Raw genomic sequence first — 17,248 nt, forward strand, 5'->3', positions numbered from 1 at the left:
ATTCAAGCCTTATTATTCTGAGTGGTTGAGTTTCATTCTTAAATCTGAGAAATGCAAATAGAAAAAAACTGCTTTTTTCAAGGCAAAGTGTCTAGACTAAAAAGCTAAAAATTCCATTAGGGCAAGAAACGTATCAATTTGTCCACCAACACCTGGAACAACCAAAAGTACCCAGACTCTAAATTTCAAACATAACACCAAGTGTGTGCATGCATGCATGCTAAGTCGCTTCAGCCATGTCTGACTCTTTGCAATCACATGGACTGTAGCCCGCCAGGTTCCTCTGTCCATGGGATTCTCTAGGCAAGAATACTGCAGTGCGTTGCCATGCCTTCCTTCAGGGGATCTTCCCGACCCAGGGATCAAACCCGCATCCTCTTAACATTTCCTGCACTGGCAGACACGTTCTTTCCCACAAGCGCCACCTGAAAAGCCCCAAATACCTACTAAGTGTGCGTATGCTCGGTCATGTCCAGCTCTTTGCAATCTCATGGACTGTAGCCCACCAGGCTGCTCTGTCCAATACTGGAGTGGGTTGCCATTTCCTTCTCCAAAGTATCCACTATACCATTCTTAAATGTCTCCAGCTTGAGGTCCACCTTAAACTGTCCAAACTCCATATATAATCTTTTAATACAGTAGGCAGTGAAAAGATCACCAAGGCCATTGAAGACAAACACAACTGAGTCTGGGTCCCAGTCCCACTATTCTCAAGCTACGTCACGTTGGCAAACAATCTCTCTAAACTTTCTTTTCCTCATAGTCAAAACAAGGATTTTTATCGTGATTTTCCATCAGTATGCCCAGCACAGTGCATCACAGCTGTGACTTCTACAGGCTGTTACCGTCCACATAGCAGACATCCTTAATGTAGGACAAGAGTAAAGACAGGAGGATGTCCAGGCGCTCAGCCATGGGATGGACCATCTGATCGAGCCTTCCTGGATCAGCCTTGGTTTCGTGGTCAGCTTCTTCATCTTCATCCTTTGAACGTAAAATAAAAGCTGACGTTATAAAAACTCAGTAAAAGTAGTTCAGGGAGAAAACTCTGAGGTAACGGTTTCCTTTAAAAGATAAAGAGAAAACCCAGAAATCTTCCCAGGCAGGGGCTCTCAACCAGAGGCATGAATCAGAATCACCCTTGGAATTCAACAGGAAAGCACAGATCCAGCCTCTGATTCTCATGTAGAAGAGCTGCCTACAGCGTGGCTGTGCAAACATCACAGATTTCCCCCAGTTTCTGGCACAAACTATTGGTGCCAGGTTTCCTTTCCTGGGACAGGGCACCCACACCCTCAGCTACTATGAGCACTGGCTGCCAACTCACAGCTGTCCCCTTCTCCAGAGAACTGCCTTGGCTCCTCCCAATCAGACCTAGTAACTGACATGAGGTCACAAGAGGCCATCCCCCGGTCCCAAAGTAGGACCTACTCCATCCTGTAACTCATGCTCCAGAGCTCCTGGGGGGGGGATCAGGCTGCAGTGACTTCCAATCGAAACCCCCAACTCTCACCTCCTTCCTTCCCCTGCCCTTTCCTGCTTCCCCACACCCTGTGTCCCAAGGGCACCTGAATCCCCATCTCAGGCTCCTCCCAGTGAACCCAACTTAAGACACGATTCTGAACAGAGAAGCACTGCATGAAGGTACACAATTTGTAGAACACAGAAACCACACTGATGTGCTTTTCAATGTGTCACTCCTCCACAAACAATATGGGGTGTACAGAAACAAACTTAAGGAACAGACGGAAGAGTAAAAGGGAAACAGACTTCACCAAACCCAAATTCAAAGCCTTGGAAATGAACTCTCCTAGTCGATAAGCAACAAGGCAGCAAACTGCCCATTTAAAGAGTCACTTTCAAGCTTGCCGAACTACTGCTTTAACCCACAGCCTTGAAAAAGGTGAGGCACCATTAGCTGTCTCTTGCCACCCTCTGCGACTGTGAGGGTGTATGTCTGACTACATTCACAAATGCTGACCATATTAAATAGGGCTTCTGTGGCATCGGCTCCACCACCAGTTTGAGCAGCTGTTTCCTCAGCATCCTCAATATCCTGCCGGGATGCATTCACCTACATCATAACAAAGAAAAAGAAAAAAAACATATAAAATACAACCACAGTATTCAGTGACTGGAAATTCACCTAATGTACATGTTCTAAAGATATCCACACTAGTGCCCTATACAGCACTGTAACTCAATACACAAGTATGGCACAAAACTATAAATGAAACTCGGTCATGAAAGAATTGACAAGATTGTAAATCAAGCACCCTGTACTACATATTTTCATAAAAATCAATATGAACTGTGCTATGTTGGTCTATATCATATAGCTTTGAAATTTAACATTTATCCCAACACTTCCTAGGCACAAGGCACATGCATGGTATATAAGAGCATATGATCAATCAACAGAAAATTTCTAGATAGCTTGTTTAACATACCACTCAAATATGCCTTTTTAACATGTCTATATACATGACCTTCTTCCTAAATGTACTCTAAAATGTTCCATAAGCATACATCAGAGAAGGACTTGATAAAGATTATAGATGCAGGTGACCAGAGAGGTTTAACTGCAGGTGAACAATGCGCCAGCCCACCCAACCTCTGGTCTTTCCTAGAACTCCCTCCCCACTACAGGATCAGTGTGCTTCCCATCAAGCCCTATCTCCTTAGTCCACAAACCTCCTCTCCCCAACCCTGAAACATGCCTCTCACCCCTGCTTCATCCTCTCTCTACACCGCAAACCCTCACCGGGTCTCTAGCAGCCCCACTTCCTAACCAGCCACGCTCTCTGCAGCAACAGACTGCCTCCGAAACGCCACACCCAAGGACTCTACTTTCCTCAACCTCCTGAAGAAGGCCAGCAACGTCTCACGCTGCTGAGAGAAGCCGATCCTCCCTGGGTGTCCAGACTCTGGCTTCCCTCCCACTGCCAGTCTCACTCTCCCCTGTCGGGTCTGCTCTCAGTCCTCGACCTGCAGCTTCAGTTCTCCACCCAGCTCCCTCCCCCGCACCTTAACCCATCCAAAGAGGAACTCGTGTCCTGCAATTTCCTCCTGATGGCAACATCAGGCTTTCGTTCCACAGGGAGCTACCTTTGAGGGATTCCTTTCCCTTACCCCCCCACTCCTCTATTTCCAATCCAGTCAAGGCCCTTTCCTCCACGTGTCACCAGAATCCACTACTTTCTCATTCCCTCTGCGACTTATTGCAGGTCACTTCCTTGGAATGTCTTCCCAACTTCTGACTACAACAGGTTTTCTAGCTCATAATGCATGTGTTCCATCCACAGCATTTACCACAATACTTTTCCACTTACATGACTATCTAAGTAATACCTTGTTTCCCAACCATGAGATAGGACTGTCTATATAAACAATAACACACCAATGTTCAAAGGAAATGTTTAAGAAATGTTCAATGAATCAAAGGTGGAACTGTGGATTCTCTTCTATTGTTGCTACTGTTGTTTCAATTATTATAACAAATACTATAATATTTGGGAAAAGAAAATTGAAGAGAAAACAGATTATCCAATACTTACGTCCAACTTGAGTAGCTTTTCAATAACAAGCTCCAGAATTTCATGCCTCAAGGTCGGAAAATACACACTAATCCTGAGTAAGTTATGAACATAACATTCCTAAAACATAAAAAGATAGAAAAAAAGATTATCAAGCAACACAGAAACTACACTGTTTATATACACAATATCAGCATAATTGTGATGTATATACTCCTACAGTATTTTTAAAACAGGTTTGTTGATACACAATTCACCCACTTTAAGTGTACAATTTAATAGTTCTCAACTATTCAGAGTTGTGCAACCATCACCATAATCAATTTCAGAACATTTTCATCACCCTAAAAAAAAACCTTGTATCTTCCAGTAATGTACCTCCTCCCAGCCCTAAGTAACCACTGGTCTACTTTCTTTCTCTGTGAATTTGCCTAGCATAGATATTTCACATAAGGAGAATATTACAACATGTGCTGTTTCAGCATAATGTTTTCCAACTTCATTCATGTCGCAGCAAGTAAACCATGTTTATTGTTGACTGATATTCCAATCTGCAGGCACAGCACATTCCTTTTATTCATAAGCTGCTAAACACTTGGCTTCCATATTTTGGCTACTATGAGTAAAGCTGCTTTGAACATTTGTGCCAAAGTTTTTAGGGGGACGCATATTTTTATTTCCCTTGGGAGCAGGAGAAATGCTGGTTCATATAGCAATTCTTTTATGAGGAACGGAACTGTAAGGCTGTTTTCCAAAGCAGCTGTACCATTTACCATTTACATCCCCACCAGAGCGTGGGGGGTTCTGGTTTCTCCACATCTTTGCCAACACTTGTTATTATCTATCGTTTTGAGTACAGCCATCCTAGTAGGTAAGAAGCAGTATCTCGTTGTGGTTTTGACTTGCATTCTCCAAATGACTAAAAATGTTTAGTTTTTCATGTGCTCCTTACCCATTTGTATATCTATTGTGGATAAATACCCATTCAGACTCTTTGTACATTTTTAAATTAGGTTCAATAAGAGTTCTTTAAATATTCTAGATACAAGTCCTTTATCCAATATATGATTTGCAAATATTTTTCCATTATTTAAGTTGTCTTTTCATTTTTTTGAAGACTATGAAGCACAACAGGTTTTAATTTTGATGCAATTCAATTTAACTGTTTTTGCTGTGGTTTCTTGTGGTATATCTAGAAATTGTTGTCTAAGATCACAAATATTTTCACCCACATTTTTTCTAACAGTTTTATCCAATTTGAGTTCAATTTTGTATATAATGTGAAGAGAAGTCCTATTTCATTCTTGGCATATGAACATACTCCTGTCCCAGAATCAACTGTTGAAAAGACTATTTATTCTCTTCCCCACTGTCCTACACAACCGATCACTATTGATCGGTTGATCAATGTGATCATTATTGATCACATTGATCTGGCATCCTGTGACTATACTGAACTCATTTATTACCACTAGTGTTCTTGTGAATTCCTTAGGATTTTTCTGTATATAAGATCAAGTCATCTGCAAAGAGAGACAGTTTTACTTCTTCCTTTCCAATCTGGGTGCCTTTTTATTTTTCTTGCCTAACTGCCCTGGCTAGAAACTCTAGAATAATACTGACCAGAAGTGGCAAAAGTGGACATCCTTGTTTTGTTCCTATTGTAGGGGAAAGCCTTCAATCTTTCACTACTGAGTATAAAGACAAGTTTTGAATTTTTCATAGATTTTTTTCATAGATGCCCTTCTGATATCAGGCTGAGGAAGCTCTCTTCTGTTTTTGTCACAAAATGGTTTTGGCGTTTTTCATCTACTAAGATGATCATGTGGTATTTACCATTTATTCTACTGATACAGCCTATTATATTAATTGCTTTGGGAGTATTAAATCAACTTTGCATTCCTAGGATAAATTTCAATGCATAATTCTTTTTTGTATGTTGTTAGGCTCAGTTTCCCAGTATTTTGTTGAGAATTTTAGCATCTATGTTCATAAGAGATACAGAATTTGTAACATTCCAGTTGAAGCACACTCTCACAAATATCAACAAAAGTTATTAACTCTTTAATACCTGTAATACATTATTTAGGAAAAAATATTCTGTATTTAGAAGGAAACCACTGTCATTGAACTCTACACAGATGATCTAAATATTATGCAAAAGACTTCCAAGACTTCATTAACAGAAGGCTCTGCCTTCAAATAAGGCATGTTTACAACTAGTAATAAATGAACTATTATCTTCCAGCAACTCCTACCTGTGTTAACATTAAGTTCTATCTAGATATTTCTGAAGTGGACTCTGCCCTTGACACGCACACAGGAATAAGAGAAAAGGCACTGAGAATCCTCAGTCAGTGGCTTGCTAAGAAAGGAATGAGTCAAATTCTTAGTCTTGAGTTTAAAATTCAGCAGACAAAACTTTGAAGAAAAAGACCCAAATTCACCTAAAACTAAACCACACAACTTTTCCATTATTTCCCCCATGAAAAGATTTCTTACCAATGTTCTCTCTGATTTTCGAACAAATGGAAATTTTTCCACCAGTATTGGCATAAGAAACCATGGTGTGCTATTTGAAAAAAAAAAAAAAAAAATCAATAAATCCATGATAAGGAGACTTTCTCAGAAGGTAACATTTCCATTCTAAGAGCAACTATGGATACAAGAGGCAAAAGGCGACTCCTACCTCAAGCAATGGAAGTGAAAACACCTCAGAGAAAATCTGTAACTTAGGGAAAAATAAGCTTCTGCTGAGTTTGATATCATCAGGATATTAAAGGAGGATTCTTTTTTTTCTACACAGGTTTTAACAAAGAGCTTCAGTTTAAAATCTAAACACTTCCCACTACACGTGTTATTTTTAAAAGGAGAAAAAATTACCAACTTGGACTTTTTAAAGTTAGCTTATGTGCTAAACTTACTGGGGGAATTTGAAGTTCACCCCTCCAAAAGAAACCTACATATAGAGCGAATTTTTATTCGTAAGACAAGACACAAACACACAGGCGGTTCTCACTGAAAAATTTTGGCTATTTTGTTTGTTCAAGTTAAAAGCAAAAGTCCAACCACCATAAAAAGCTGGAGAGTAGACTTGGCATACAGGTTTTGAAAAACAATTGAAGACAATGAATAGAGAACTGAAATGCCATTTTTTCTAAACTGTGATATGACAGCAATGAGATACAAAAACATGCTGCATACAACTTCAGGTTTGATGCTGTGGACATTTTATAATTTTCTAACTGATCATAATTTTCTTGAGACTTAAACACCACAACACAAAATAAGTAACTGAAGTATACTCACGATGGGACATATCTTGCTATTATCTGTAAGGCTCTGTGACAGGTGTCAAAATTTGCAGGAAGATCTACAGGTGAAAAGGGAGAGCATGAGCATTAAGATAAAACTGAAAACTGAAAAATTACCTACTTAAGGCTAAAATCCCCTGCTGACCAAAACTGAATCATCTGTCAGTTAAATAATCACATGTCAGCAAAATAATAATCCCAAGACTTTTCTCCATGATTATCAATGAAGACTATAAATAATGCCAGTAACTGCAACTGATTGCATAGTAATCAGTTAAATATGACTGAGATTCTTTTTGTTAGATATATAACAAAAAGACCCCATCAAAGGTTGCCCTTTGTTACCGTCTATCTGTGAGACTAAGTCCTGGAGGAACCAGGATACTCAGACACAAGAGGCGGCCTTTGTTTAATCCTCTTTGTACTTACTCTCATCTTCATCATCAGAATCCGAAACATCTATGTCGCCTTCTTTAATAACCACTCGGGCTTTTGAGAAAAAAAGAAAATGTGTTATACTTCTAACATTGATCTAAACAAGCAACAGCTACATAAAAAAAGCAATTTTTCTGTTGTCCAAACTTAATACAATAAAATTTACAATGTGGGCATGAAGTTTAAGCAGCTAAAAATCCCTGAATTCCAAGACTTCACCAGAAGCTCACTAAAGGGAATTAAATCCATAAAAATCACAGCAACAAATAAATGCAGACACTTCCATGGAGATCATTACAGGGAACAGACAAGCACCAGAACTACTGCTGCTCCAGTAAGTATCCTGGCCTCTTCCATGGTGGCATAATCTCCAAAATACAGTGGGAAGGCAGCCTTTTTAACAGAGATATTTTTAAAAAGAAAACCTGAAGCAAGCAAAGAGCAATGACTTACGAGGTACAAAATGAGAAGCAATCATGCTGAGACATGGTCTAAGGAAGACAGTCTGTGCTGATACAAGATTACCAAGGAAGGATAAATACTCCTCCACCACTGTCTGACTTCTGTTCAACCACTTCAATCTCTAGAGATGGGAGGGAAAGACAAAAGAAACATTTTACTGATATAATATATCCTATTTTCAATATATATAATATATAATATTTTCAACAGATACTATTTTCAAAGTACTGAATTACATATAAGTCATTGAAATAAATGGTGAACTTACCAAAAGAATATTAATAAGCTGCTCAAAGTCTTTCGTCAAGTACATGATGGAAGAACGGAATTCAAGCAGCCAGTTAATGATCTGGTCATCCTTAAGTTAAAAAAAGAAAAGTACTTTCAAAATCACAAGTCCTCTAAAATAACAGAGAAATGATATTACCTGGCATTGGTCATCTATCAGCAATATTTAAATTAGGGGGGGAAAAGTCACAAACTTGGACTTAAGCCAAAATTGGGATGAAGATTTCTTAGTTTGTATCAAAATACAAAAAGATGTTACAATAAATTTTCCTTTTTTCTAAAAACAAAGAAGAAGAAGTAATATAGTAATTGATATCAGGGAAAGGAATCAAGTGCAATGTTTAATTCTAATCATTTTTGCTGACCCGAGAAAAGTGAGAACACCTCAAATGGTAAATGTTGACACCTGGGACTTTTTTAAAGTGAAGAATTCTAACAGATCAAATAGTCTAAGGCCACAAAGACCAATAGGTACCTCTACTTCCTCTATCCTCATGATGACCTGCAAGCATGTGGATAATATTCAGTCTAAGCTGATTAACCAGAGTCATCAATAAATGTAACTTCTTTTTAACCCAACTTGCAAATGGGTCTAAAGGAATCAAAATGTGTTCTATATAAATGATGGTTCCACTACTCCATTAAATATTTTTCAGACAATAAAATTACTATTCATAATACTTTCCATGACACAGGAAAACCTAAGTTCAAAAAAGAGGCCATGTAGAGGATAAGGTATCAGTGATACTTAATAGACATTGCTTGTATTCAAGCATATATACAACACACATGTGCAAGAAAAAATTAAAGCCCCTAATTCTGGGGAACTTCCTGGTGGTCCAGACTTTGCTTTCACTCCCAAGGGAGCAGGTTCACTCCCTGGTTAGGGAACTAAGATCCCACAAGCTGCACAGTATGGCCAAAAAAAAAAAAAAGCCCCTAGTTTTTTAAAGAAAATGATTAATGATGATATTCAGTAGGGGAAAAGAGAAATAAAGAAACAAAAATAATACAGTGCTGCACCTTTAGCAACAGACTACAAACAGACAGTGTTGAACCCCCAGTGATAAACTATTAACAGACAGGACTGGACCTACAGCCATAGACTACTTATAGGGAGTACATACCATGCGCCAGGCACAGTTCTTAACACCATACATATATATATGCTGCTGCTGCTAAGTCGCTTCACTCATGTCCGACTCTGTGCGACCCCATAGACTGTAGCCCACCAGGCTACTCCGTCCATGGGATTCTCCAGGTAAGAACAATGGAGTGGGTTGCCATTTCCTCCTCCAATGCATGAAAGTGAAAAGTGAAAGTGAAGTCGTTCAGTTGTGTCCGACTCTTAGCAACCCTATGGACTGCAGCCTACCAGGCTCCTCCGTCCATGGGATTTTCCAGGCAAGAGTACTGGAGTGGGGTGCCATTGCCTTCTCCAACATATATATATATATACACCTTTCCTTAATCCTAAAAATGCTGCAAAGGGATTACTGTTATTCTCATTTTATAGATGAAAAAACTGAGGCTAAGAAAGATTAATTTGCCCACCACACCAGTAAAAAGGACTTCCCCGGTGGCTCAGACAGTAAAGCATCTGCCTACAATGCAGGAGACCTGGGTTCAATCCCTGGGTCAGGAAGATTTCCTGGAGAAGGAAAAGGCAACCCACTCCAGTATTGTTGCCTGTAAAATCCCATGGATGGAGGAGCCTGTAGGCTACAGTCCATGGGGTCACAGAGTTGAACACGACTGAGCAACTTCACTTTCACTTTCACCAGTAAAACACTAGGTTCAAACCCATTTGCCTAGATCGATGCCCCGCCCACTTTCACACAGTGCCTTGCCCCACAGAGTGGAGCTCCCCACCTTCCACTCAACCAGTGAGAGCTTCCTATGCATTATCTATATGACAAACCTCCATGACACTATTTGCCGATGAAACCCTAACTAACCTGGCAGGAAAATAAAGTCACAACTCATTTGCACTACAGTAACTTCATAATGTCCACACTCATTAAGGATAACAAGACTTAAGCAGAGAGGCCATGCTAAGTTACACACAAAGTTAGCTCTCCTGCTAAGTCACTTCGGTTGTGTCCGACTCTGCATGACCCCATAGACGGCAGCCCACCAGGCTCCCCCGACCCTGGGATTCTCCAGGCAAGAACACTAGAGTGGGTTGCCATTTCCTTCTCCAATGCATGCAAGTGAAAAGTGAAAGTGAAGTCGCTCAGTCGTGTCCGACTCTTAGCGACCCCATAGACTGCAGCCCACCAGGTTCCTCCATCCATGGGATTTTCCAGGCAAGAGTACTGCAGTGGGGTGCCATTGCCTTCTCCGAAGTTAGCTCTAGTCTGTCACTTTTCCACTAAAACGAGTGCAACAAAATCATAAGGACATTTAATGCTCCAGTTTTCAAGTAAACCAGTCAGAGACTATGGTACTGAACAATCACTAGAAACAAATTATTTCAACACTCCTCTGAACTAACATAAACATAACTGATGTGATTCTTGGGTCTGTAAAAATTCCTTGGAGATGTGCTGATATGAAATACAGTAGAACACAAAGAATGTGCAGCCGGGGAAGAAGGCACAGGTCAGAGAAAGCTTTAAAGACGAAGCGATGCTTCCACTGTCTTTAAACAGACTGAGTACTCTCAAGGGCTCTACACTTTACAAAGGTGAAAGCATGTCTTCAGAAAACCAAGAGCAGTTTAGCTGGCTGGAGTATACTGTGAGCAAGCAAGCCAACAGATCAATCTGGAGAGCAAAGAGGGACCAGACATATCACTGAAGTCCCTGTAAGCCAGATTTCTAATTAGAGATCTGCTTGTAGGGTGGGGCATGGTCTGAATGAAGGCACAACCATGTGCTTAGACAAAATCTGGGAAAGTTCATTAGTGAAGATGACATTTCAGTTGGGTCTCAAAGAATAGTTTTATAATTACACTAATAATAATAATAAACACTAATATAAGACTAAGTGCAAGGCACTATTCTAAGACTTTTAACATTCCATGAGATAGGGAGAACTACCATTGGTTCATAGCTGGGGACACCTAGGCACTGAAATGCAGTAATTCGCCCTCAATCACAAAGCCAGTAAGAGAGGGAGGTGATGTAACCAGAGCCCATGCTCAAACAGGCAGCAAGCAAAGTGGATCCGAGAACCTCTCACAGCCAGAAAGAAAAGGCACATGCAAAGCCATAAAGTGGCAAATTCAAGAAACAGAGTATCTAGTGAGACTGAACACTCCAAGTCTGCTGCAGGCCATGCTAAGGCGCTGGTCCTCTATTCCTCGGTGGGCATGAAGCAGGGCAATGGCATTTTCAGAATGTGCTTTAGAGATGACTCAGATGCACTGTTAAGGATATAAGGGGTGGAGGGGACATGTACGTGAGACAGACAAGCAATAAATCATTTAGGCACATAAAGCCTGTAGAGTGGATTTGAAAGAGAGAAAATGCTAAATCCAGAGCACCCATAACACCTGTGGGTTTGCAGTTAAGAAACAAGTCTGCACAACACTGTAATTCAATTATACTTTGATAAAAAAAATAAGTGATATTAAAATTAAAAAAGAAAGAACAAAGTCTGAAGCCCAAAGAGCAATTTGATCTATAAATGCAAATAATTCTATTATGAGGACAGATAAATCCCAAAACCACGAAAACACAGGGGAATCACGCAGGAAGAATCTGTAAAGTGAGGACGGGGTAAGTTAGGAAATCCAATCAATACCAAAATTCTGAAGAACCTGTCAAGAGAGTGATGAGAGATAAGCAGTAAGAAGACAGGAAGATCAAAGAAACTGAAGGAAAGGTTTTAAGAAATGGGCAGTCAACTGTACAAATTGCTACAAGAAACTACTGTGGGGCTGAAAGAGAAAGTCCATGAAATCAGAATGTAGGAAATCATCAGTAACCTTTGTCATAGTATATACAGCAGTGGACTTCACAGTGGATTTAAACACGAATGAGAAAGTGCAAACTGTCAACATGAACAAAGTCCTCTGAGTCAGAGACTACACTCATTGGATCCTTGAAAGACCTCTACGCTTAAAGAACTTATTTCTCTGGTTTTACAAGGAGGGAAACAGAGGCAAAGAGGTTAAAGAATGTGCCCAAGATCACACATTGGGAAACAATGGAGCTGGGATTCTATGCCAGGCAATCTGACCACTACTGCCCACAATAACAGACTATTCTTCCCACAACTGGGCAGTCAAGGAAGAAAGGGGAATAACATTAACGTGACGGGTACATATCTCGAACCATTTCCAAAAACGCTGAAACAGAGTAGCAGGTTGAAATACAAGTCATCATTTGTTGGTTTCATTTTGTTGTTTAGCACCGGAGAGTTGCCTGCAGCATAGAAGGTAGATTCTAAAAAGGCAAATTAAAGCAGGGTTTCCCAGCCTCAGGACTGCTGGGATTTGGGGCCAGATCGTTCAGTGTCGTGAAGGGCTGCTATGTGTGTTGCATGGCTTTCAGCAGCACCCCTGTCGCCCACTCACTGGGTGGCAGTACCACTGCTCCCTTATTCCCTCAGGGTGAAAGTGCCCCTGCTTGAGAACCATTAGAGCAGGGTCACAAAGTAAGTTCCAGAGAATGGAACAGGACAAGTGCAAATTAACATCTCGACAAAGTGGTAACAACTTTGCTAATAATCAAACACAAAATTAGTTACCTTTATCTCTGGATCTGACAGCTGGTTCTTCAACAACTCAAAGTCATTTGTTTCCCCCTTAAGAAGAAGGGAAAAAAATGAATTTTTGCTTGCTTGGGTTTTCCTTTTAAAGACCAACAGCAGGACTTTAAACTATTACAAAAAGAAAACTGTAACGCCGACATCTCAGTTCTGGGGTGTTCTGGTACACTTGTGTACCCCTGTGCACTGACATCTGACCATGATAGCACCCATGCATGTATATGGATATAAACGCAGGTCACACACCAAAGTACACAGAAAGCACATTCTCCCACCATCCCTGAGACACCGTAGAATCGCTTCTAAACTAACATGGAAACAAAGCCCCCAAATATCCCCATTAATAGAGCTGGTTTATTATCCCAAAGCAATGCTTATGTAACTACTTAAGAAATAAATTGCTCTGATCTAATGGGTTTTTTTTAATTATACCACTTGCTAAAGATTTTCAAGGACAGTAGGTAAATAAAGCATCTGAAGGTATAAAACCGCAGAAAAGGGGTTACTATTCTAATTGTGAGCGGACAGCACCATGCTATTGTTAAACTGAGTTGACTCCAATATTGATATCTAAAATCCATCTTGTCTACTGGTCTTTAGTATAATAGCTATAATTATATTCTGACCACCAAAAATCAAACCTCAATACATCAATTATACGTCAATAAATCGGAGGGAAAAACCCACCAAACCTCACACTATCCCCTCTTACCTTTTTGTACTTGAGTAACACTTCTGTCACAGTTCCACCAAACCGAACAGTTTTTCTTGGGGGAGAATTGAAGAAATCATTCTCTAATGTGAGCATGTCTGAAAGCCTACAGAACCAAAGATATCAAGCCATTAAGTGCATGACAAGCAACAATAAAATTTATAAAATCCAACATCATTCAGTGAGACCACTGCTAAAGCCCCCTAACTGGCCTCCCTCCTCCCACTTGAATCCCCCATTAATGCAGTCTTCATTCAATGATCTAAAAATCTTTCAAAAACTAAACACAGGCTTCCCTGGTGGTCCAGCGGTTAAGAATCTGCCTGCCAATGCAGGGGACACAGATTTGATTCCTGGTCTGGGAAGATCCCACCTGTCGAGGGGCAACTAAATAAGCCATCACAACTACTGACGCCTGGGCATCCCGGAGCCTGTGTTCTGCAACGAGAGAAGCCACTGCAACGAGAAGCCTGCACGCCACAACGAAAGCAGCCCGACTGCTGCAACTAGAGAAAGCTCACAGCAACCCAGTATTTTTTATTTTTTTTTTTAAACTTAAAAAAAGACAGATCATGCTACTCTTCTGCTTAAATTCTCCAAAGGTTTCCTACTTCTCTTAAAATAAAAAACCTAAACTCCTTATAGACTTCAAGGTCCTACATTAATCTAGCCCCTACCTATCCCTCTGATCTCACTTCCAACCCTTACATACTGCAGCCAGAGTCCTTTCTGCTATTCAAGTTCACCAATCAGATTCCCATATAACTTACTATTCCCTCTGTCAGCAACACTCATTCTCCAGATGTATACGTGGTTGGACCCTTGTCTTCTTTCAAGTTGAAGCTTAAATGTGAGAGAGGCCTTCCACATCAGAAATCTTAAGTACCTATCCTCTCCCTCTTCCCTACCATCACCCTATTTTATTTCTTCACAGTAGTTACCACTATCTGAAATTATCGCTGACTTACTGTCTTTCCCTCCTTAGACTTTAAACTCGGTTGAGAACACGGACCTTGTCTCTTTTGATATACTGTCACCAACTCTAACATCCAAAGTAGGTACTTTAAAAAACATATATATGATATTATGCCAAGAGTTCCACAAAGTTTATTTCTTTTAAACAGGTCAGTGAAAAAAACATAGCATCTTGCTAAAGACTCTCATGGAAGGAAAGTTATGACCAACCTAAACAGCATATTAAAAAGCAGAGACATTACTTTGCCAACAAAGGTCCATCTAGTCAAGGCTATGGTTTCTTCAGTAGTCATGTATGGATGTGAGAGTTGGACTATAAAGAAAGCTGAGCACCAAAGAATTGATGTTTTTGAACTGTGGTGTTGGAGAAGACTCTTGAGAGTCCCCTGGACTGCAAGGAGATCCAACTAGTCCATCCTAAAGGAAATTAGTCCTCGGTGTTCATTGGAAAGACTGATGTTGAAGCTGAAACTCCAATACTTTGGCCACCTGATGCGAAGAGCTGACTCATTGGAAAAGACCCTGATGCTGGCAAAGATTGAGGGCAGGAGGAGAAGGGGATGACAGAGGATGAGATGGCTGGATGGCATCACCAACTCAATGGACATGGGTTTGGGTGAACTCTGGGAGTTGGTGATGGACAGGGAGGCCTGTGCTGTGGTTCATGGAGTCGCAGAGTCAGACATGACTATGCGGCTGAATTGAACTGAAAGACTCTCAAAGTTAAACCCCAAAGTGTTTTATGGGAGTTATGGGTTTTAAAAGTTGAGCTAGATATAAAACACTGTTAAGCAAATGTGCGTCAAATAACCTTCAAGCAAACAACAACTCAAAGACACAATCTGCCATCAGTGGCATCATTTGGTTAATAATCCAAATAGCCCAAGTATCTCTTTATGAATCCAGTCGAAGCAGCAGGAGGGAAGAAGAGTAAAGGAGTATAAGGTAGTACCCAGGCCTGGAAAAATATGAGGGAGCCCAGTGGGGAGAAAAGGGGACTCTGGAACCGAGGAGGTTCCTTTTCCCAGCCCCTCTCCCACCTTTATTACCCATCCAAGGGTCACTGGCTCACTCCTGACGACCTAAAGTGACCCTCTTCCCTCGGCTCCCACCCATTCCATGAGCTCTGGCCCAGACCCTTCAGCTCCGCTCTCCTAATCCCGGTCCAGTGCTGTGCTCCCGGACGCACAGAAGGAAGCGTCCTGGATTCTCACCCGGTCCTCGGCGAGCCCAGCGTCTTGACCGCAGAGCCCGAAGCAGCCGCATCTCCGGGAAACCGCGTGTGAAGCAGAGGAGCCGCCATCCGGCCGGACAAACGCGACGACTGCGGCTTATGCCGGAAGTCTTTCTCCCTCTAGGCCCGCCTCCGTCCCGGAAGACACGCGTGAGAGCAACGGGCTTCAGCCAATCAGGAGCCCCACGCGGGGAGAGCTGAGTTACCCCGGTCCAAGCTAGAGCGCCGCTAAGGCGTAATCCCCGCCGTGAATCAGGCCCCTTCTTCCTCTTGGAGGACTTTCCCCGCCAAGCGAGGTGCTGACGGTGGCTGTGGACTCCGCTAGTGGCTCAGCGGTAAAGAATCCGCCTGCCAATGCAGGAGACTTGAGTCCGATCCCCGAGTCTGGAAGGTCGGGTGGAGGAGGGCATGGCTACCCACGCCAGTGTTCTTGCTTGGAGAATCCCATGGACAGAGGAGCCTAGGGGGCTATAGTCCGTGGGGTCGCGAAGAATGCACGGCTGAAGCGACTTAGCCAGTGCACTGTACTGAGCCAACTTTGACTCAGAGTTGGACCAACAAAGGTCTGTCTAGTCAAAGCTATGGTTTTTCCAGTAGTCATGTAGGGATGTGAGAGTTGGACTATAAAGAAGGCGAACTGTGGTGTTGCAAAAGACTCTTGGGAGTCCCTTGGACAGCAAGGCGCTCAAACCAGTAAACCCTAAAGGAAATCAGTCCTGAATATGCATTGAAAGTACCGATGCTGAAGCTGAAACTCCAATACTTCGGCCACCTAATGTGAAGAGCCGACTCATTAGAAAAAGACCCTGATGCTGGGAAAGAATGAGGGCCGGAGGAGAAGGGGACGACAGAGGATGAGATGGTTGGATGGTATCACTGACTCAATGGACATAGTTTGAGCAAGCTCCGGTAGATGGTGAAAGACAGGGAAGTCTGGCGTGCTGCAGTCCATGGGATCACAAGGAGTCGGACATGAATGAGCGACTGAACAACAACTGTAATGAGACTGGAGAGTTGCCTGGGAGGTGTCTGTCCAGCCCTGAGTTTCCCAGAGAAGGGGCGGGGACACCCGGAGGGGCCAATCAGTGGCTTGGTCTGTCGACTTTTAAGTTCTAGGAGTCAGTCCAGTTCCAGTTCGGTTCAGTCGCTCAGTCCTGTCCGACTCTTTGCGACCCCATGAATTGCAGCACGCCAGCCCTCTCTGTCCATCACCAACTCCCGGAGTTCACCCAAATCCAGGGCCATTGAGTTGGTGATGCCATCCAGCCATTTCATCCTCTGTCGTCCCCTTCTCCTACTGCCCCCAATCCCTCCCAGCATCAGAGTCTTTTCCAATGAGTCAACTCTTCACATGAGGTGACCAAAGTACTGGAGTTTCAGCTTCAGCATCATTCCTTCCAAAGAACACCCAGGACTGATCTCCTGCAGAATGGACTGGTTGGATCTCCTTGCAGTCCAAGGGACTCTCACGAGTCTTCTCCAACACCACAGTTCAAAAGCATCAATTCTTCAGAGCTCAGCTTTCTTCACAGTCCAACTCTCACATCCATACATGACCACTGGAAAAACCATA

At 42.0% G+C, this 17,248-nt stretch overlaps 1 protein-coding gene across 1 annotated transcript in view; it reads right to left on the bottom strand.

The window, feature by feature from the left end:
* RRN3 (RRN3 homolog, RNA polymerase I transcription factor) overlaps positions 1-15,812 on the bottom strand; it is a 28,135-nt gene extending 12,323 nt beyond the window's left edge. The window contains exons 1-11 of the mRNA XM_006049757.4: positions 15,656-15,812; positions 13,467-13,572; positions 12,734-12,790; positions 8,016-8,105; positions 7,739-7,868; positions 7,280-7,339; positions 6,846-6,909; positions 6,039-6,108; positions 3,558-3,656; positions 1,982-2,074; positions 846-984 (exon numbers count right to left, since the gene is read on the bottom strand). Of these exons, the coding sequence (XP_006049819.3) occupies positions 846-984; positions 1,982-2,074; positions 3,558-3,656; positions 6,039-6,108; positions 6,846-6,909; positions 7,280-7,339; positions 7,739-7,868; positions 8,016-8,105; positions 12,734-12,790; positions 13,467-13,572; positions 15,656-15,744 (997 nt within the window). The 5' untranslated portion in view covers positions 15,745-15,812. The remainder of the gene's footprint in view (positions 1-845; positions 985-1,981; positions 2,075-3,557; positions 3,657-6,038; positions 6,109-6,845; positions 6,910-7,279; positions 7,340-7,738; positions 7,869-8,015; positions 8,106-12,733; positions 12,791-13,466; positions 13,573-15,655) is intronic.
* Between the last annotated feature and the right edge of the window lie 1,436 nt (positions 15,813-17,248).

The sequence above is a fragment of the Bubalus bubalis genome, chromosome 24 (assembly GCF_019923935.1).
Source record: "Bubalus bubalis isolate 160015118507 breed Murrah chromosome 24, NDDB_SH_1, whole genome shotgun sequence".
NCBI classification, from domain to species: Eukaryota; Metazoa; Chordata; class Mammalia; order Artiodactyla; family Bovidae; genus Bubalus; species Bubalus bubalis.